Source organism: Triplophysa rosa, linkage group LG23, assembly GCF_024868665.1.
Source record: "Triplophysa rosa linkage group LG23, Trosa_1v2, whole genome shotgun sequence".
Taxonomy (NCBI): Eukaryota; Metazoa; Chordata; class Actinopteri; order Cypriniformes; family Nemacheilidae; genus Triplophysa; species Triplophysa rosa.
The window spans coordinates 7,914,501-7,935,341 of record NC_079912.1 but is presented as its reverse complement, the minus strand read 5'-3'; the positions used below and the strand labels follow the sequence as shown (position 1 = coordinate 7,935,341).

General features: G+C 37.0%; 3 protein-coding genes across 3 annotated transcripts in view; all 3 read right to left on the bottom strand.

The window, feature by feature from the left end:
- The window catches only part of LOC130546988 (piezo-type mechanosensitive ion channel component 2), a 107,492-nt gene extending 100,056 nt beyond the window's left edge, over window positions 1-7,436 (bottom strand). The window contains exon 1 of the mRNA XM_057322587.1: window positions 6,829-7,436. Within this exon, the coding sequence (XP_057178570.1) occupies window positions 6,829-6,892 (64 nt within the window). The 5' untranslated portion in view covers window positions 6,893-7,436. The remainder of the gene's footprint in view (window positions 1-6,828) is intronic.
- Window positions 7,437-8,281: 845 nt separating this feature from the next.
- On the bottom strand, window positions 8,282-16,329 carry impa2 (inositol monophosphatase 2). The gene is made up of 8 exons (XM_057322582.1): window positions 16,015-16,329; window positions 14,491-14,624; window positions 13,475-13,579; window positions 13,334-13,379; window positions 13,134-13,242; window positions 12,895-13,003; window positions 12,549-12,700; window positions 8,282-10,406 (listed from the first exon to the last, which is right to left on the bottom strand). The coding sequence occupies exons 1-8, from the start codon at window positions 16,072-16,074 to the stop codon at window positions 10,276-10,278; spliced, it is 846 nt and encodes a 281-aa protein (XP_057178565.1). The 5' UTR covers window positions 16,075-16,329; the 3' UTR covers window positions 8,282-10,275.
- Window positions 16,330-17,754: 1,425 nt separating this feature from the next.
- Window positions 17,755-20,841, bottom strand: part of stk17a (serine/threonine kinase 17a) — a 30,705-nt gene continuing 27,618 nt past the window's right edge. The window contains exons 6-7 of the mRNA XM_057322596.1: window positions 20,558-20,737; window positions 17,755-18,717 (exon numbers count right to left, since the gene is read on the bottom strand). Of these exons, the coding sequence (XP_057178579.1) occupies window positions 18,399-18,717; window positions 20,558-20,737 (499 nt within the window). The 3' untranslated portion in view covers window positions 17,755-18,398. The remainder of the gene's footprint in view (window positions 18,718-20,557; window positions 20,738-20,841) is intronic.

Genomic DNA, 20,841 nt, shown 5'->3' with positions numbered 1-20,841 from the left:
AAGAGTTGGGGTCAAAACTGCTAGGGTTTAAAAGTCCAAATTGAAAATGAAGCATTAAAAATGTCATATAAACTAGAAATAAAGAGCAAGTGTTAGGGGTTTTAAAACAGGAAAAACATTATAACAAGGGACATCATGACATGAAATAAAGACGAAATATGAACAATTTTGCATAATTTTCATTCATTTAAGAAGAAATAGCAATGGTTTTGCATTATTTCAATGTTTATTTCCTCAGGATTATCAGGTTTTGCACAAAATTGTGAAATTCATGCCAGCTTGAATGGTGCTTCCAGGCAATTAAACACTTTTTACACTTTTTAAATTGAATGCAACTTTTTAATTCGGATTGCTAATATAATTATTAAAATTGTATTGCTGAGAAGTTACGTAATAAAAAAACAATTGAATAAATTAGTATTTTTACTAATGGTCTCAGATTTAGATTTTAAGTGGACTGGATTGCATGCATAATTTTTTATATTTCTATAATAAATAACAGATCATTATTTAATAGATACAGGCCCGGTTTCACAGGCTTAGCTTAAGCCAGGACTATGCCTCAGTTAAATTAGGATATTTAAGTCGCTTTTATTCAAATGCCTTACTGGCTAACATTACTGGTGTGCATCTTGCGACAAAACAATGGCAAGACACATTTTTTGATATGTCAGGGCAATTTATTTTCAGTTGAGACAGCTCCAACTTTCATTTTAGTCAGGGACTAGTCTTAAGCCTTGTCTGTGAAACCGGGCAATAATACAAATAAGTATGTAGTAAGTATTTAATAATAAGTATTTCATTTTTAATTATTTTAAATGTCAGCCCCCCCAGTGCCGGCCTTGTCCTACAACATTTCTTCATATTTTAAAGTTTCAATCCTTTCAAAAATATAATTAAAAAACGTAGTTAGTATAACAAAACCTCTGTATTATGAAAGATCCACAGTGCCGGTCTCCTGCCGAAAACAGATACTGTACGTTATGAACTCCGCCTGAGCAACATTGATGTCTTCTTTGCTTTTATGAACATCAGTACTTCGATGTGAGATGTACAGCGGGGCCGGTTTTGGCAGCCTCTCTTTAATTGCCAGGGTGAGAAAAACTCTTGAGTTCTGTTTTTACGGTGCACAAAAGGTCCTTTCAGGTAGTTGCATGTATTTCATAAGGCGAGCTGTCAGATTAGAGACAGGAAACGGTTAAGATAAAACCGTATGAATAGTCCCACTATGCAGCACGGGACGCAAAAAAGCAACACCCTGAAGGTCCACATGGGTGATCAAAACGTATTTCAAAACGGCTTCGGGCCGTTTCAAACCGTTCTGTATATGATGACTCTCTTTGGAAAGATATGGTGTAATACTGTATATATGATGTAGTAGAGCATAATTAAATGCAACCAAGAGAGAGATCCAGTCATGACTTCATTGCGGGAAGCTTTAAAACAAATTTACTGAGTAACTGTGATGCGAGATCTGATGTTAAGCGCCATTGTGACCATTTTTTAAACACATTAAAAAGATTGTAAGTTCATATCTTGAGTGTCTCCTTCGAAGACATCATTAACATCACAGTTATCTGTCTGGTCCCGCTCAAGCAAAACTGCCGACTGTGCTTCAAATCACTCCAATTGTTTTGCAGTAGAAATCCTGCTAGCAGCGACATCTCAACATTCTTCAAGACTTCTTGACTTGTGGTTCCTTTAATCCTGAGAGCTTTTGTCTGGTGTCTAGGGTGGCACCCTGCCTGGAATCAGACACAAAGGGCCTTGAAGACGCAGAACAAAGCGTCAGTGAAGCCGTCTGACTAAGCCATGACTAAATGGAGCATGACTTAAAAAGTTCTCTGGACCATCATGAACAACTATAACCCCTCAATAGTGAGTGATTGACAGATTACACTACACCAGCAGACGTGTTGAAGATGGGATCAGTCAAGGTGGGATCAACCACGGCTGTATTTTTGTAGTTCAAACCAACAAAAAAACAGGTAAACATCCTAAAAAAGTTGCAGTTGAATTGAGGTAAAGGGCACTGGATCAAGTAAGTGTACTCACTGCGACTTCATAAGGGGCCATTTAGAGGAAAAGGAAAGCAATGAGACCGTGACTGTATACGGTGCGTTCTGAATCACGGTATTAGTCCTTTTGACTCCACGTGGGATAAAAAGCTGTCGAACAAAACACTGTGTAGTTCAGCCACCAGGGCAGTTGTGGTCTAATGGTTAGAGAGTCGGACTCATGACCAGAAGGTTGCCGGTTCGATTCCCAGGGCCGGCGGGTAACAACTGAGGTGCCCTTGAGCAAGGCACCTTACCCCTACTTGCTCCCCGGGCGCTGTAGTGATAGCTGCCCACTGCTCCGGGGGTACGTGTGTTCACTACTCTCTGGATGGGTTAAATGCAGAGGTCACATTTCGTTGCCTTGTACATGTGCAATGACAATAAATTGAATCTAAATCTAAAAAATCTAAATCTTCAAACCTTTGAATTGTACCCAGAACAAAGAAAAACTCACACAGAAACATCTTCATAGTGTTCTAGGCCCCAAAAACTGTTTCTAGATACAACTCATTTTCTCTTATTCTCAAACGTAACATTCGCAAAAGTGGCACTAAAGATCGTTCAGGTCAAATACTGACATCCTAAAGCAAACTGTCTATCCACATTTTATATACAGCTACCTGAATTCTGACAGACCTGCTTTAAGGGGCTGTGTCTTCCGAGGCAGAACGCCAGAGGCTCGGCCGAATCTGCCCCCAGTTGAGCATTTTTCAACTCTGGGCGCCCGGTCGAACTCCGGCGCTGAGCGTGGGAAAAACGCAGCCAGCTGCTTGCGTTTTCAAAAAACGCAGCGTTTCCGTTGGAATCAATTGAAAAAACACACCGTACGCCGACAGAAACGCCTCGCTGGACACAGCCCCTAAAGTGATGGTTCAAAAATGAAAATTCTGTCATCCTTTACTCACCCTGTAGTCATTTCAAACCTGTTTGACTTTCTTTCTTACGCAGAACACAAAAGAAGATATTTTCAAGAAAGTCGGTAACCGAACAGTGCCGGCACCCATTCACTTCTATTGTATAGACACAAAACCAATGCAAGTGAATGGGAGCCAGTTAACAACATTTTAACTAGAGGGTGAGTAAATGATGACAGAATTTTCATTTTTGGGCGATCTATCACTTTATTGAGACAAATTCTTCTGCATTTGCGTTCTTGCATATACAGTAAGAGATGCCTAGACGAAGAGAACCAGACCAAAGACACATATTTGTCCCAACTGATGCCGGAGGGTTTGGTTTTCGGGTGGGTTCTTTACGATAATTGCTAATTCCACATGAAGGTCAAACAGTCTGGTGCTCCGTGTAGACTCGCGTTTTTATGCACGACATGAAAAGCCCCATAAATGTGAATTATTGCTGTTTACTTCCCGCATACAAGCAAGCAAAACATTTCCTCAAAGCGAAAACGGCAATAAAATATTCAGGCATGGATGAAAACAACTCGCCTTAGTTACCGTCCCACACTTAAGCTCGACGGTAGAGGTCAAACGTTTACAGAACTCACTGTGGGATGCGCGCGCATGTGCTTGACTTCATATTGATCATATTTGAAAAGCATAAGTTTGATTAAAATGAAATAAAATACTTTTGGATGAATAACATGAGTCTGTATATCAAAGAATTCGCCAAAGAGCAGATTGACTTGATTTGACCTTTAGAATGAAAGAAAGATGGAAAGAAACTGTTCCAAAAGCTGTCTCACTGTCTACATAAACAACTGCCTTGTAAGGCAGCATCCAATCTGTCATGTAACCTCATAAGTGTATCTTCACCAGCAGAGTAACAACACAATACTCTGCACAATCGATTCATAGCCTAAACAAATATTGGCTAAATCAAATTACAGTGCGTGGTTACCTTGAAACGTCTGCTGAAGAAATAAGTGTTTGTAATCTCTTCAATGATTATTATGGCAGAATACAAAACAGAGCACTCTTTAAACACCTTTCGTCCAATCAGATTTAAGACCTGAAACTAACTGTTGCCTATGAAATTGTGTATTTATAGGCCTACACCGTACATTTGTTTTGCTTCATGATTTTTTTATGTACGATCAAACTGCTTTTGAAAGTCATTTCAACTTATTTCTGTAAGTTACAACAACTCACCCCTGGTCAAAATTTAAATTAGTAAGTTGAAATGTACGGTCGGCAGCCAAATTGGATAAATAAGTAAAAATGTACAAATAGATTTAATTACAGTGTAGTTAATATTTGTCTTTGATACACTTGATTTCTCTTCTTGTGAGCTCATTTCAATGCATTTTTGGATCGCTATGAAGTGATGCATGCTAGCTGAATACGACCAAAACAAGACGAGGGAGAATATCACTGCTGTCCATCCGAAATCTTGTATCTCCATATTTTGTGACTTTTATTTTTTGTCATGAATCATTATTATTAGTCACCCTTTATGTTTGTCACTGGGGTTTGCAAAAATGTAACCAGCGAGAAGTATTAAAAGTGCACGACAACTTTTACAACACAGCGTTTAAAGTCCCCGTGAACCGGAAGTGGCGATCATTTTTACTTCCGTATTCTGACACATTTCCGAGTGAAAAGGAAATTCAAAGGAGAAAACGTGTGGGCGTGGCTTGCGTTTTTCACAACTGACAGTTGAAGGGGAGGAGTTAACAGATGCTCCGGCCAAGCCGTCTAATTTACGTCATTTGACATGGATAGTCATTACAGGGCGGAAGTGCATTTTCAGATTTTAACTGAAGATTAGGAGGGTACATGAATTTTAAAAAGAAAATGACCCATATTGATAAGCTATTTACTATAAACGCTACAATATTTCATGAAAAAATAAGAATTGTTATTTTTAATTTCACTGGGACTTTAATCATTTAAAAAGTATAGTGTTTTTCCATATCCTAAAAACCGAATTTGAACATCTGAGGTTTCTGAAAAACTTGGAGAATAAGAGGGCTTGAAATGCTTTCTAGGTAGGCAGCTCACTTGGAACAGAGCTTCTGTGTTATGTAAAAGTGGGTAGACAGACTATTCCACCTGCTCTGATCAACATTTTTGGTGTTATTGAAAAGCGGGCTGTCCCACTGGGTTTAGGTTGTGGGAATGCAGAGATCTTTATTGTAGATTTGTGGTAGGAGGCTTAAGAAGATCAAGCCCTCGCTATCTGTAAAAACAAATCTCACAGATTGCGCGTGAGTCATATGTTCATATGTTCGCAGCAGATGTTCAAAAGACAATCATCACTATCTAGACACAGAGGAGCTGTAAAGATTGAGTTTCCAAAAGAAGGTGTTTCTGTGACAATTGAGATTGTAAATAAAACGCTCCTGGGTTTGATCTCACTGGCAACAACACCGTGGAGGGGAAAACCAGAGCGGAGAAAGGGAGAGGCAGGAAGAGACGGACGGTGATGATAGACAGAAGCTCTGCCGTACGTCTCTCTGATATTGCACACACGGCTCGTGCTTGTGTAAGCCAGACAGCCTGTTTTGACTTACAGCGAGTGCAGTATTACTTCTCCACAGTTTCATATGTAATGACAGAGATTTTTAAATATTAAATAAATTCACACAGAAACATTAACAAATGAAATAAGAAATACTATGAATTTTAAGTTTCAGCGATGATTTTGTGGATTATGTATTCATTGACATTTTGACTATAGGGGCCTTTGGCAAGAGAACTGTTTATCAATCTATCACTAAATCAATCAAAAGAACAATAACAGATAGATTTTATAGCCTGTAATGTGTCAGATCTTTGACTGGCCCTAACAGACTTCTTAACCTCAAGACCTTGACTCAAGACCTGATTACTTTACTCATTCATCACTCTATACGTGAATAAAAGGGGCATTTAGCTACATTAAAACCTTTAGGAACTTCTAGGATTGCCTTTGGCCGTGTCAAGTACAGTGTACAAAATATGTGTAAAATGTCCTTAATTTATTGATTATATTAAATTTATTGACAGTCTGCTCCCCATGTGATCATTTTTTTGTATGAAGTAAAAATTCTGTCATCATTTATTCATCCACGTCATTCAAAACTTGTATGTGACTCTTTCTTCCGTGGAACAAAAAAGATGTTTTGAGTGGTTTTGTGTGCATACAATGGAAGTTAATGGAGACCAGCATTGTTTAGTTATCTTTTTTTTCTTCAAAATATCTTCTTTTGTGTTCTGCATAAAAAAGACATACAGGTTTGAAATGACACGAGAGTGTATAAACGATCAAATAATTTTCTTTTTTTGGGTTAACTATTACTTTAAGCCCTATGTTTTGTGCTGAAATGCTCATTTATACAATTAATCACAAAAACGGTGCAATATCTGTACATACAAGTGCAACTAATTGTGGAAAATGCATTTGAGGAATTATTTGATAAAAATGCTATAAAATATAAATGTACATAGACAAAATATAAATAAATACGTTTGGATCTAAACCAATGAAAAACATGATTAACAAACCAAATAATAATAACAATAATAATAGATATTACAATATATTAAAATGATTATTTTTAAATTATTTGAATGTATTAGTTTAATTCATAAAAAGTTAAATAGTAGTTATATATAGTTATATTTCTATATACATCCCATAATAATACGAGTAAATGATTATAATATTATTCAAATAACTAAAATATGATAAAATAATAAGAAATTAAATAAGTTACAAGATTATAGCCTACCATTTATATTTTTATGATTTAATATGTAACGAATTATGCACGCAGTCATTTATTAGATTTTTGACTAATCGTGATTTATTGCTAAAGAACACTTACCTGCAGCGAGACAAACTGGCAGAAGTAATCTGAACATGAGTCCGCACACCACCTCTGAGGCCATGATCACACTTAAACTGAGATCCACTGACTCACAAATCTGCTTTAGTCTCTTCAAGTCCACTCTTTCTCTAAGGACATGATCTTCTCCGGTCCTATGAGTCTTATTTCAGGAGAAAACTTTAGTCCTCAGTCCTCATGATAATCGTATATGACGGGGAACTTTGAAGCTCAGATAATCCTCAAAGTATGTTTCACGGGTTTATATGGACAGCACAGGCTCCTCAGTTCCTCTAAAACATGTCCTGGTGAAGTTTCATTCCAAAACCAAAAGATTGCGTGCCAGGTTTGTCTTCTTACCTGTTGACAGGAGAGATCATGGTGCTGCTTCACAAGTAAACATTCGCTCCGGACGCCCTACATAACTTCAACAAGTTGCACATTCATTCGTTCCCAAGTTTGCTAGACTTTCTTCTAAACTTGGTGGGTTGACATATCCAAATCCTCAGTGAGATTTAAAGTCAAGAGAACGTTGCGCAGAAGGCACGAAGTGTTTTTTCTCGGTTTTGGAGCAGTTTTACGCACGCTTTTACGCAGCTACAGCTGTGCGCTCACTCGCATCTGGACGAGTTTTCCTCCTCCTCAATGAACGGGCTTGTAGGACCACCCTGTAAAATTGACAAATGACTCCACCATTCAGGAGTCAAGTACAGATGGAGGGCTGGAGTTTGGATCCGTAAGGAGGAGAAAGGGGTGGAGGCTGCTACTCCTTAGCGCGCGCGCTACACTTGGTCAGGTACAGTACATAACTCATAGACATGTGCTTTGGTTTTAATATAAACATATTTTCAACTAATAGACGCCCATATAAAACGGATGTGATAAATACTGTAACGGGGGACCGTTAAAAAGCGTTGTTTGTTGTTTTCAGGGTGTGAAATGAAACTGGAAAAAACTAAAGTTTTTAAGTAACAATGAATGGCTGTATTTTTTAGGAAGACCATATAGGCTTAATTTATATAAAAAATAATTGTTATTTCTCACTACAGTGTGAGCAACAATTCTACAAAAATGTTGCAAAAAATGTAAACAAAATTATTTTTTGTGTAATTTTTATATTAAAATGATGTTTGATTTAAAAACAATAATAAGTTAAATATGTCAACTCTAGATGCATTTCTCGTAAATAAATAAATAAACAACATTAATAAATAAAGTATTTTAGTGGCTGCAGCGCCACCTGCTGGCTACGTATATCCAAATCTCTGCAGAAAAATCTGTTGTAAACTGAATGACCATGCGGTTGTTTTATCATTTATATGCTTCTTGCTAGTATCTACAGTCTATTCTTAGTATATTTGTCCTGTTTTAAAACAAGATACGTTTGTTCATTCAGTCATATGATGACTTGATTTCAAATAACTGAATAATAACAGGACTGCATTCATTTTAATGTGTATGCCTTTTATTTTTATACAATAGGAATGTTACCCTGATTCACACAAGGATTAAAAGCTGATTTTTTTTAGATCACAGCAGGAGAAATTACTGAAATAAAACACTGTCAGTGAAAAATAAACATCTCATTTGTATTTGTAAGACAACTGTCCTCTGTTAGATCATCTAGGCCCGGGCTATTCAATTGGCGGCATGTCAGAATGTAGGTTAATGTTGTTTCACTCACTGAATTTTCCTTTTTTGTTATGCAGTTTCAAAATACAACAAATGAACATGTTGGAATGTAGAAAAGCCTGCTTGGGCATCTTACAATGCACCGATGTTGTTGTGCAGTTTAACATACAACATCAGCATGTTTAAATGTAGGAAAAAAACTTTGGGTGTCTTATGGGGAAAAAATGTAAAAATACAACATACACGGCCTTAAGATTGAATCACGGATTTCAGACATTAAACAGATTTTGCTGTATAACGCGGAATGGCACAGAATCTTGCAAATGTATTATGTAAGATTCTATTATTTCTAAAAATAATCTTACAGGTTTCTTACAGAATCTTACGTTGAACCATACAGGTTTTTCCCTGTATGGTTCAACGTACTGTATCTACTACAGGTTTTTAATACAGTTTATAAGTGAATACTGTAGTATACTGAAGTATTTTTCTCATGTGGGCAAATATATTACTATTGTATAGTGAAGGACGGAAAATGCAGAATGCAGAAAAATGAAAACAGAAAAAACGGAATTTGGGAAAAAATAAAACAGATTTCTTATTGTTGTTGTGTCATCTCTCATATTGCAAGCCATATCTCTCCGGCCCCTCATTTGGGATGCTTTTCATGAACTGGCCCCCATGATAAACTAATTGAATAGCCCTGATCTAGGCTATTATCTATTATTACAAAAACATAAAAAAGTGAATTAAAACCGCAGTTGTCTCAAGGTCTCTTTAAGAATGAACCCTTTTTTCCAATTTCAAGGATTGATTTTGTTTCTGTGTTTTTAGGTTGTTAAGAGCATTTAATAGATACCCCTGTAGACCCATATAAGGTAAAATATTACCCTCTTAAAAATATAGGTGCTTCTCCATACCATACAAGAACCTTTTTGGTCTAGATGGTTCCATAAAGAACCTTTAACATCCGAAGAACCTTTCTGTCTCACAAAAGTTTGTTTGTGGCTAAAAAAGGCTTTTCATATACAAAGTAGTTAAAAGGTAAAAAAGAGATAGTTCTTCAAAGAACCTTTGACTGAATGGTCCTTTGTGGAATCAAAATTTGTTCTTCTGTGGCATCGCTGTGACCTTTATTTTTTAAGAGTGTCCCTTAGCTTGTGTATATGACTAAATATCTTTTTCTTTCTTTGTAAATAATGAATTACAGATCAGTTAAGGTAAAGCATGCTTTGTAATACCAGGTGTCATGATCTTATACAGTATAACTGACGACTTTCATTACAAAGAAAATAATTCCTGAGTAATGATCCAAGTTAGCAGCATGTTTTTGCCTACTGTAATATACCAATTTACTGACCATGTCAATATAAATGACTTCCTTAAATGAAATAACTACAATTAAATGTTCAGGATAGATCTTCGTCAGATAATAACATGTTAATTGTGCATTGATCTATATTATGTTGTTTTCAATGATTTCATCAAATGGTTTGTTGAATTTGGCATTGTCTGCAATTTCAAGGCATCCAAAAATCATGAATCAGACACGTATGATGTATGTGCCCATGAAGATCTGTCACTTGTGTTGCCATGAATGAACCAATTTAATAAATACAAAGTAATAAAAACGTGAAATATGGTTGTACTGAAACGTTCGGTGTGACCTGAAACCTGAATACGAACGGTTTGATGTTCAATCATAAAAACCTAAAAAAGTGAATGTTGCATTAAAAGACAATGTAGATGTAATGTGGCAGGATTGTGTATTTTGAGGTAAAAGGCTTAGAATGGGGTCAGAGGTCACGATGGCACTCAGGCCAGGGCGTCTGGCTCGCTGTCATCACGGCCGTAGTTTATAGGCTGCAGTTGTTTTACGACATAGTCTGCTATCTCACGTGTCCCGGCGGCCACCACGCGTCTGGACATGAGGTCCAGCGGGCCCCCTAGGAGCACAGAAACAAAAGAGCAATGAGAGTAACTGCACACACACTGACATTGATGTCTCATTTAGAAAGTGCTAATTTTAAACATCATAGCAACGTTTCTTAAGATATTGACCTATTTCTTCACTTTTCTTTTAGATCACTTTGTTTGGAGCTAGTAAAACACTCACTTAAATGTAGGATGACAGTCTGGGCATAATTACAATAAGCCCACTGTACGCAACACTAGATCAGCTGGATAACAGAAAAGCTCATGCACTGATGATCTCTGCGGCTTTATGGCATTGATATTTCTCCCAGGACCCCTCACCACCACCCTATCTTTCTCTCTCTGATCACGTGATCATGACCTAACCGGCCTCCCCGACAAAGCTTCTTTGTGCAGACTCACACACAGGCGTGCCTTGAAGCCGTCCCACCACAGCACACACTCACACATTCTTTCACAAACACAAGCACACACACACACTTCACAAAAACAAATCAGCAACCACCTGAGATATCGAAAATCAAAAGAACGTGTATAAGAGAGCGTGTAAGAGAATTTCATCTAAATTAAGAGTCCTTTACTGTATATAGAAGATTTTCCAATGCTAATAAATTAAAACACAATATATGTTAGCATTAAATGTTAAATATCTTAAAAATTACCCTACTGTTATATCAAAATCTCGCTTACAGCTGCGGAAAAAAAACAAGAGACCATTCCAAATTTTCATTTAATCAGTATTTTTAGAAGTATTGTGGCCATTCTAGTCCAGTGTCTGTCTGACACTGATGAAAACTATGATGCAAATCAAGGTTACCACATAAAAAATAACTGTAAACTTTTCCTAAATACATGAACAAATATTACTGATGTATTGCTTAAAAGTAACTTGCTTTCTTTGCAGTATTTGAGGTCTGAAATAATCCAGAGCATCTTTTCTGTTATTTTCACCTGTTTCTCCAGTTTTCATTTTCTACAAATAAATGCAAATAGAAGATTTTTATTTGAAAAATTTATGAGAAATATTGTTAGTGGTAAAATATATGTTTAAATAGTATATTTTAAAATCAGAAAAACTGATTTTGAAATGGTCTCTTAATTTTTTTCTACGGCTGTATCTTACATTATACTGTAATTAGTTTCTTAGGGCAACATCACTATTGCTGTTTCTCATACGTAACGTAAAATTTATTCTGCATAACTTATTCTGCACTGCTTGTAATATGAACATGAATGATACGTCATGACTGCTTGTTATGAAAAGGTGATTTTACTTGTCTAAGCCAGTGGTTCTCAAACTGGGGGCCCCAAGATGGATCCAGGGGGGCCACAGATTTTGTGGTATTTTATGAATTATAGAAACTTTCGTAAATTATATGTAATTAAACATCAGAAAAACAAGGCCACCAACCAAAATAACTGATTTCTCAGCATTCTATAGCTGAATATGTCTTGGTTTAATTAAAATTCTAAGTTTAAGATGATATGTTTTTGTTTGGGGGGCCGCAAAGCGATGCACACTAACAAAAAAGTTTGAGAACCACTGGTCGAAGCGGTCAGAATTACACTGAATAAAAACTCACATATTTGCACTAGAAGAGGGACCCCAGTCAAATCTACAGTATGAACTAAAATATCAGTGTTGGGTTTTTAATTTAGCCAGTAAGCAACCACCCAGAACATCCTAACAACCTCTTAATAATTACCCAGAACATTCTAGCAACCACACAGTAACACTTAGGCATCCACCCAGAACACACTGGCATTGTAATTGTGTGTTTGTGTGGGCAAGCACCACTTGCATTTTTTCTGGTCGCGTCAGGCAAAAGATTGTTGTCGTATTGTTTAGCAAAGTAAAAAGGACCTATTGCTAAAAATAAAAGATTCTTGTTAAAGAGAAAGTTCACCCAAAAATAAAAATTTTGTGATCGTGTCATTCTATAAACCACTGACACATTTTTACTCTAAATATCTTATTGGTAGTATCTATTCAAAGTGAGCGCAAACAGAGCACATTGTTGGTAATTGTGTACCATACGCATCATATTTTGATGGTTTTATCAAACCTGACGGGGGATTGAAAGCATATCTGACTTCCCTGTTATCACCACTGTATCTACACATAAACAGACCCAGAAGAAATGTTGCCGAACCTGTGGTGTCAATAACACAGCCGCCCGCCTCCCTGATGATGACAGCAGCCGCTGCGATGTCCCAGCAGTGCAGGCCGTACTGGTAATAGGCCTCCGCCGCCCCACCGGCTATATGACAAAGTGCTAGTGTTGAACTGCCAATGATCCTCACACTGTGGGTCAAAGGTCATGGTTTGGACATTAGACCAGCCACAGTTCAGATGTTAACAAGCTAACAATGTCACGGCTATTCATCTTAATCTGCACCGTAATGAAGAGTCCAACTCGGATCAAATAAAATCTGTCGGTCATTCCAGAGACATTGACAGGTACGGCGGTTGCAGATGAAAAGACTTAAAAGTCTTACCCGTGAGTGGGTGCACTCAACAGTTTTTTCATATTTCCTAAAAAGATGTCCAATGTGGCGGGATCTCTCTTTGCACCGATCTCTGTTAAAATAAGGGCCTTGGACACATCTGAAGCAAAGACAGAAAACATTATATAGGCAATTAGTTATGACAGGCTTTTGTATTTTATTAATAAAGATGAACTGAAAAATAAATGACATAGGAATTCTTAAACGCAACTCAAACAAGCATCTCGGACCTTTTTCTTTGGAAACATGCAGTCGAACGCCATTGCAAAACGCTCCGTGTCCTTTCCGTGCTGTATACAGCATCCCATCGAAGCAGTGGTATATGACCCCAAACTCCAGCTGAGGGTCAGAAATTCTTGTGATGATTGAACATTACAAATACCCGTTAAGACAATGAGAAGAAACTTTACAGATGAGTTGAACCTCTCACCTCTTTCCTTACGGCAAATCCGATACTTACTGCCACCATGGGGAAACTGCAAACGGATAAGTATTGTGTGTTGTAAATGGAGCGATATACTATACCCGGATAACTAATACACATGTAATCGAATGAAGATGCATGGTGTACCTGTGCACGAAATTACACGTCCCATCTATGGGATCTATGATCCAAGTGGGGCTGTCCGTCAGTTCACACTTCACCCCAGCGGCAGATGACTCCTCACCGATAAACCTAAAACAGAATAGATCAAATCCTGTCATTAACAGTGCGTCAACATGGACCAAACATCATGTATTATTACGATTACTGTGTGACTGTATAATGGGAAAAGAAAGTAAAAGCATTACAAAAATGTCCTTTTATGGAAAGATAAACATATTTCTATATATACACATGTACAGTATATGGATATACTGGTTGAGTTATGGGTTTTTGGGGTCGTGGGTTCGAGCCCCAGGGAACATACATACTAATAACATATAATGTATACCCTGAATGCACCATTGAAAGTCATTTTGGATTAAAGTGTCTGTCAAACACATACGTACATGTAAAATACATATGAAGAGTTTGCTTCCCAAATGAGATAACTCCGTTTTTTAAAAATGTTCAAAAATCATGTTTTTTATTATGTTATTATGTTTTTATTGTGTTTTATAGTGCTAGTTAGTTGTGTTTTTTTGAGTTATTATGGCTTAATTCAACACAAACCAACTGCAGTTTGATTGATATTAATTGGAATGCACAATAAAAAAAAGAGTTATCTCATTTCGGAACCAAACTCTTCATATAGTATACTATTTATTAAATGGCAATTCAAATATTTACTGTATATAAGACTTTTCCAACGATTTTTAATCATTAACGGATGACCCACACAAACATGTGCACGCACATGCACACAGACACGCACGCACGCACACACATGCACAAACCTTACTACAAAAAACAACATAGTACTTTTTGTATTAATTTCTCTCGCTTAATAGTAAACATCTATAGGTCACGAAAGGACAGCTTGACCGAAGGAGACACAGCGCGTTGTGTGGGGTAAGACTTATTTACATAAAAAGTAAACAAGCTTATCTTAAGGCACTAATCTTTTGGAACAGAAGGCTCAGGTCAGGTGTGTTTGGGTGTACCTGTGCGAGGGGTATTTCTCCCTGAGCGTGGAGATTATGAGCTCCTCCACCTGATGGTCAGCCTCCGTCACCAGGTCTGTGGGCGTGCTTTTGCTACTCACCCGCTTCTCCTGCTTCACTGCCGACTGAACCACCTGACAGAAACACCACAGACTGCTTCAACAGCCAGGTCTACACCAACAATAGACCACCTTATACAAACGAGAAAGTTCCAGTGTTTTGGGCATTGCTGCTGTAATACCATGTTTAGGACATTCATTGAAGTGACATTATTTAGGATATTCTTTGAAGTACAATATGAATATAATAAATATGGTTATAATTTAGTCACGTGATATTGCCATGTAACACCATAACACTATACAGCCACGGTATTTTAATAAGGATTATTATTTTATAGACCACTCCATAAAACGCGAGCAACGCTGGTCCAGAACATCTTCCTGTTTCCGTTTTTTAACACTACACAAACGTTGGAACAAAATGCAACCAACCGAATTTATTTATAACCGAATCAAAGTACTGTATTAAACGTATGTGTTTAAGATTGATTATATACAGTAAATTAAATAAAATAAAAAAACCGGACCTCTGTTTACATCTTGCGAAGTGGTCTATAGTAAAACAACTCTTAGAAGAATATCATAAGATTATACAGTACTATTTTTGTAGTGGTAACTGTAAGGTTATGCTATTACCTTAAAAACTTTACAAATAAACAGGGAATAAATCATGTTTTGTTTTTATTTTTGTTAATGTGTTATATAAAGTGAAGTATTTGTATGACGGTTTCAGCGGCAACAACATAAACAAACGTTACGTGGCACAAACTTCCGGTAGACCTCCGCAAAGAAGCAATAACTGTTAATGAAATGTTAATATAAATCGATATTAATATAAATTAAATATAAAACAAATTGTTATATTATTACCCAAACACACACCGGAAGCTAACTTCGTGCCAGGCGCGTGCGTGCGATGAAAACATATAAACGTTATATTACGTTTTATAGGCTACTTTTATTACATTATATGTATTATGTGTTTTGTTTAGAGCTTTGTTAATTATAATTTTTTTAAAGAATTTATTTTAAAAAAGTGTATATTAAATATAGTATAAATGAATAAAGTCTGTATGTCTGCATTCTCCCAATATTCATTAACACGACACATTATCTCGTAGCTCACTCTGATCCACAAACAGTAACGTTGTGGCTATTTATTACAGTGGCAACATGAAAAGGTAAACAGTGCAACCTCAAACACTCTTTCACGTAACGTTACAGTAAATGTCTGATGCCCCCATACAGAAGCTCTATTACAATACGTTAATACAGTTCAGAGATGCACTTTAAGATTACCACTTGTTTCAGATGTCGACATGTTGATACAAGGATGTAACGTCAAAATAGCGGTCTGTTTATCTAGCGGCCATTTATCTTCTATTTATAAATAAGCTCTTGGACAGTATCGTCGTTTTATCTGATGTCGTGAATGAACCGAATGGCATGTTGCGTCTCATACCTGTCCCGCTCTTTGCGCGATCTGCACGGCCACATCCAAACACTCGCTCCAGTCCTCCATAACGGAGACGCGTCGCGGTTAAATCGTTTGTGATGGAGGAGCGACGGGAAGCGCTTCAGTGCATCTCAAAGCACGCGATCGTTCTCTCTCGCCCGGTACACCGATGTCCGGTTTCCGTTCACCGGCGGAGCTTTTCTCTGATGTAATGACCGGAGCCGGCGGGTCTTGTTTACGAGTGAAGCCTACAGCTTCGGCCTACACAAGTCAATGAACCGTTGATCAAGTTTACCGGATCAGCATCGTGGAAACATTTGCTGGCACTTTATGTAACGTCAGAGCAGCGTCGAAGAATTGAGCTTAGTACTGTTGCGCACTTATTTTCTGGACATTGGTGACTGAATATAGATTATTCAGTTTACATTTTACATATACTATATGGCTATTACTATTTTTAGTCTGATCGATGTCTTGTTTAAAAACAATTAAATAAATTGAAAGCTGTTTCAAACATTTACATACACCCCCCAGAAGAGGGCGCCAAAATAAAGGACTTAATATATTGGCGATCTCTTGGATAGTTTATCCATGAAATCTTATTTAAACTTTGAACCGTATTTCATTTCCTAAACATTATTGGTCTTTTTATGTTTAGCATAGAGAAGAATCTATTCTCTTAGAAGTCTTAGATGGTGCAAAAATTCAAAAGCGAATATAGCAAGTGTCCTGTGAAACAACTGACAGATTAAACGGAATCTGACCAAGTATGTTGACCGATCACACAATTTAGAGAGGGGTTTCAACCAATCGTGTGCTTTTAGGGCGGGACTACCTATTTATAAGTAACGGGAGGACTTTTTAGGCGTTTGATTGGATGCAGAGGTATTTAGTTGTCAATTCCACTTGGTGTCGCTAGTGCCTTTATAGTCGTTTAACAGTGCTCCATATGTGATTGTCATAAGAAATTAAGGCTGGTGGGTTAAATATATTTATTACACGGCTCACTTGAATACTTGATTCTGATTGGCCAGCCTCGACATTCCAAGGGTTCAATTCAATTCAATTCAATTTTATTTATATAGCGCTTTTCACAATGTGCATTGTTCCAAAGCAGCTTCACAGGAGCAAATAAGAAAAACACAGAAAGGTAAAACACAGCACAGTGCATGGTATTTATAGACCAAGCAAGATCATTATAATAAATAATATCTAATAAATAAATGAATAAATAAATAAATATTTTTTTTGTTCGCTCAAAACTAATAACACTTTGTAATCCGGATGCAGCAAATCATTTTGAGAGGGGCAGTTTAATATTACACAAAAATGAATTATAAATATGTCTTTTAATAACATATATGATATATTTACAAATGATTAAACCAATTTGCCTGTTCGTGACGTTTGAACGTCGTTTCTTACTTTAAAACCGAAACTAAACGGCTTTTCCTCGCGGAAGGTCTGCATTCGGTAAAAATGAGCTACTAAAATATTTCAAATTCACATTTTATGTTCAATTTTTTTCTCATGTGGCAAGTAGCCGTGTAATAAGCGGGATAATGTACAAGCAGCCGGCTGTTATGGCGAAATAAACCCCTTCAGTGTGATACAAGACCCTCCGCTTCGCGTCGGGAGTGCATATCACACTGTCGGGGCTTATTTCTGCGAGAACAACCGGCTGCTTTTTATGAGGATTGAATTCATGCGACGGTACTAAAGACTCCCAAATAATGAAGCACTGGCTGTCAAGACAAACTTTTATTTACAGCATCAAGACAGTCACTTTGAAATACGTTGCCATTAAAAATATTCTTTATAGTGACAAATCAATTTACAGTTATAACTCTAACACGAGTTAAAAAAAACACACACAGAAAGACATCTTCATACATGTGTTATTGCTGTGAAAGTTTATATCCAGGAAAGACCTTAAAGGGTCAGAAGCTGAACATAGAAAATGGCTTTTTAAACTTTTATAGTTAAGTTCTATTTGCCCTCACCCCAGAAAAACAACAACATTCATTTGTACAAAGATGGCATCAAACACATCCAGATGAAAACAAAAGAATGATCATCAACAGAAGAACAAAAATAACAGTTTAATTTATTACCCATATAGTCAAATACTTAAGCATGGCACCTAAAGGAAATAAAAAAGCGAGTGTCACATCAAGGCTTAGTCTTCCATACTTAACCATGTAAATATAAAGCAGCACAAACATTACAGAAAAGAAACAAAAGCAACCAGCGCGACAAAACAAGACAAAAAATCGTTTGGCTTACAAGTTCAAATCATAAGGTGAGTGAAAATAAAAGACAAATACAAGGATTCTTGTCTGAAGTGCGGCATTAGTTGGGAGTGTAGCAGCTATCTGGCTGGGCTGGAATCAGTAGATAAATTCTCCAGGAACTTCTTGCAGGGATGAGAAAGGTTCCTCAAACTTGAAGCGTTTAGAGATGGCCTTCTGGTCAGGGGTCAGACTCTCTTTATCAGAGGACTGTCGGCACTGACCCAGGGTGTAGGCTGCCATTACGATGAGCTCCTCCGTCACCTGAGCGCTCTCCTCCTCATCCGCTTCTTCATCGTGGCTAGAGGTCCCGGGGCTGACAGGCTCTGAGACACTTTCAGTGCTCTCCTCCTTTATTTCTTCCGCTTTCATCTGAAGCCACGGGTGTTTGAGGCAGTCTTCTGCAGTAAAACGATTCCTGTGGAAATGAAGTCACTGTGATGAACTAGTGATGCACAATTTCCATAAGGGTACATTTCTCCTTTTTATTTATAATTTTTTGACATTAGACATTTAATTGTTGACACTAATTTCTGCATATAAAGGATTACAGAAAAACCTATTCCTTAAAGAGCACACGTTTAAAGAACATTTTCTTTATAGATGTTACATTGTGTTGCATACCAGAGGTGTTACATCTTCTAATTCTAACAATCTATTTTTCCTGTAGCAAATCTGCAACATAAAAACGTACTCCTCTTTGAACTGTATATAAACTTCTATAAACTGTATATAATAAAATTGTACCATTTAAAAGTCATGACTTTTATTGACGAAAAACTGCTATACATTAAATATGAGGAAAAAACAAGAAAAACAACAAACGAACGAACAAAGGAAAGAGAATGAGGAAAAGAAAGGAGAAACAGAGAGAGACGATGCAGGAAAGAAAGAAAGAACAGAATGAGGGAAAGAAAGGAGAAACAGAGTGAGACGAGAAAGGAAAGACAGAAAGAAAGAACAGAATGAGGAAAAGAAAGGAGAAACAGAGAGATGAGTAAAGAAAGAGAGATGAGGAAAGAAAGAAAGAAAAGAAAAAAAGGAGAAACAGAGACAGAGGAAGAAACGAAGGATGAAACCAAGAAAAAGAAAGATGGAAAGAAGGAACAAGGGAAAGAAAAAGGAAAAAGAGAGGGAGAGAGAGAAAAAAGAATGAAAGTAAGGAGAAACAGAAGAACAAATGAGGGATGAAAGCTAAAAAAAGAAAGATGGAAAGAAGAAATGAGAGAAAGAAAGAAAGAGGACGAAAAGAGACAGAGAAACAAAAGAATGAAAGAAAGAAGAAACCGAGACAGCGGAAGACTGAAGGAACAAATAAAACAAAAAAAAAGGAAAAAGAGAGGGAGAGAGAAAGAAAAAGAATGAAAGAAAGGAGAGACAGAGGAAGAAATGAAGAATGAAAGCAAGATCAAGAAGGAGGGAAAGAAAGAAAGAAAAACTGAAAAAGAAGGAAAGAGAGAGAGAGAGACAGAGATAAGACAGAGAAAGAAAAGATTTAAAGGAAGAAAAAGAACGAAAGAAAGAAAGAAAGAAAGAAAGGAGAAACCGAGACAGCGGAAGACAAAAAAGAAGAATTCAACAAAGAAAGAAAAAGGAAAAAGAAAGGGAGGGAGGGAGAAAGTAAGAAACAAACAAACAGAGACAGTGGTAGAAAGAAGTGCAAGTATACAGTAAATTGTAACACTAGCAGTTTAGCAGTAATTGGCCATAACATGAAAATATATAATGAGTTTATTTGTATGGCTCATGAGCATCTGTAGCACTGTTCATGTTTTGAGTACATTATGTAGATATTATAATATGTGACCCTGGATCACAAAACCAGTCTTAAGTAGCGCGGGAACATTTTTAGTAAAAGACAAAAATGTATTGTTTGGGTCAAAATTATCGATTTTTCTTTTATGCCAAAAATCATTAGGATATTAAGTAAAGATCATGTTCCATGAAGATATTTTGTAAATTTCCTACCTTAAATATATAAAAACTTTATTTTTGTGAGTGGATGGTCTGCCACAGTGCCCCTGATTAACAACTTCAAAGGCAATTTTCTCAATATTTTGATTTTTTGCGCTCTCAGATTCCCGAGTTTTAAGCTGTTGTATCTCAGCCAGATATTGTCCTATTCCAGCAACTTATATATCTATAGAAAGTTTATTTATTCAGCTTTCAGATTATGTAAAAATATCAATTTCGAAAAATTGACCCATAAGACTGGTTTTGTTGTCCAGGGTCACATATTGTCAGTGTGTTTCTCTCACTCTGGCTCTTTGATGAGCAGGGACTTTATGAAGTGGATGGCTGCTCGGTCCAGGTGCTCCAACTCTTCCTCAGTGTAGCTGATGTTGATCTGTGAGATGTTGAGGAAGGTCTCCTGCTTATCATCCCCCAGAAACGGAGAGATGCCCGTCAGCATCACATATGTGAGGACACCAATACTCCTATGAGAGAGATGAGAAGATCATGCACTGATAGTTTCCTTTATAAACCTCTCAGCATATTAGAGCTCACACAGAGTGATTCTTTTTGTGTACATAATCTTTTC

Coding starts and splice junctions, on each gene's coding strand:
- impa2 (XM_057322582.1), bottom strand. CDS start 16,074: ATGGAGGACTGGAGCGAGTGTTTGGATGTGGCCGTGCAGATCGCGCAA. Junction 14,625..16,014: donor TCGCGCAAAGAGCGGGACAG/GTATGAGACGCA, acceptor TGTTTCTGTCAG/GTGGTTCAGTCGGCAGTGAA. Junction 13,243..13,333: donor GATTTGCCGTAAGGAAAGAG/GTGAGAGGTTCA, acceptor TCTGACCCTCAG/CTGGAGTTTGGGGTCATATA.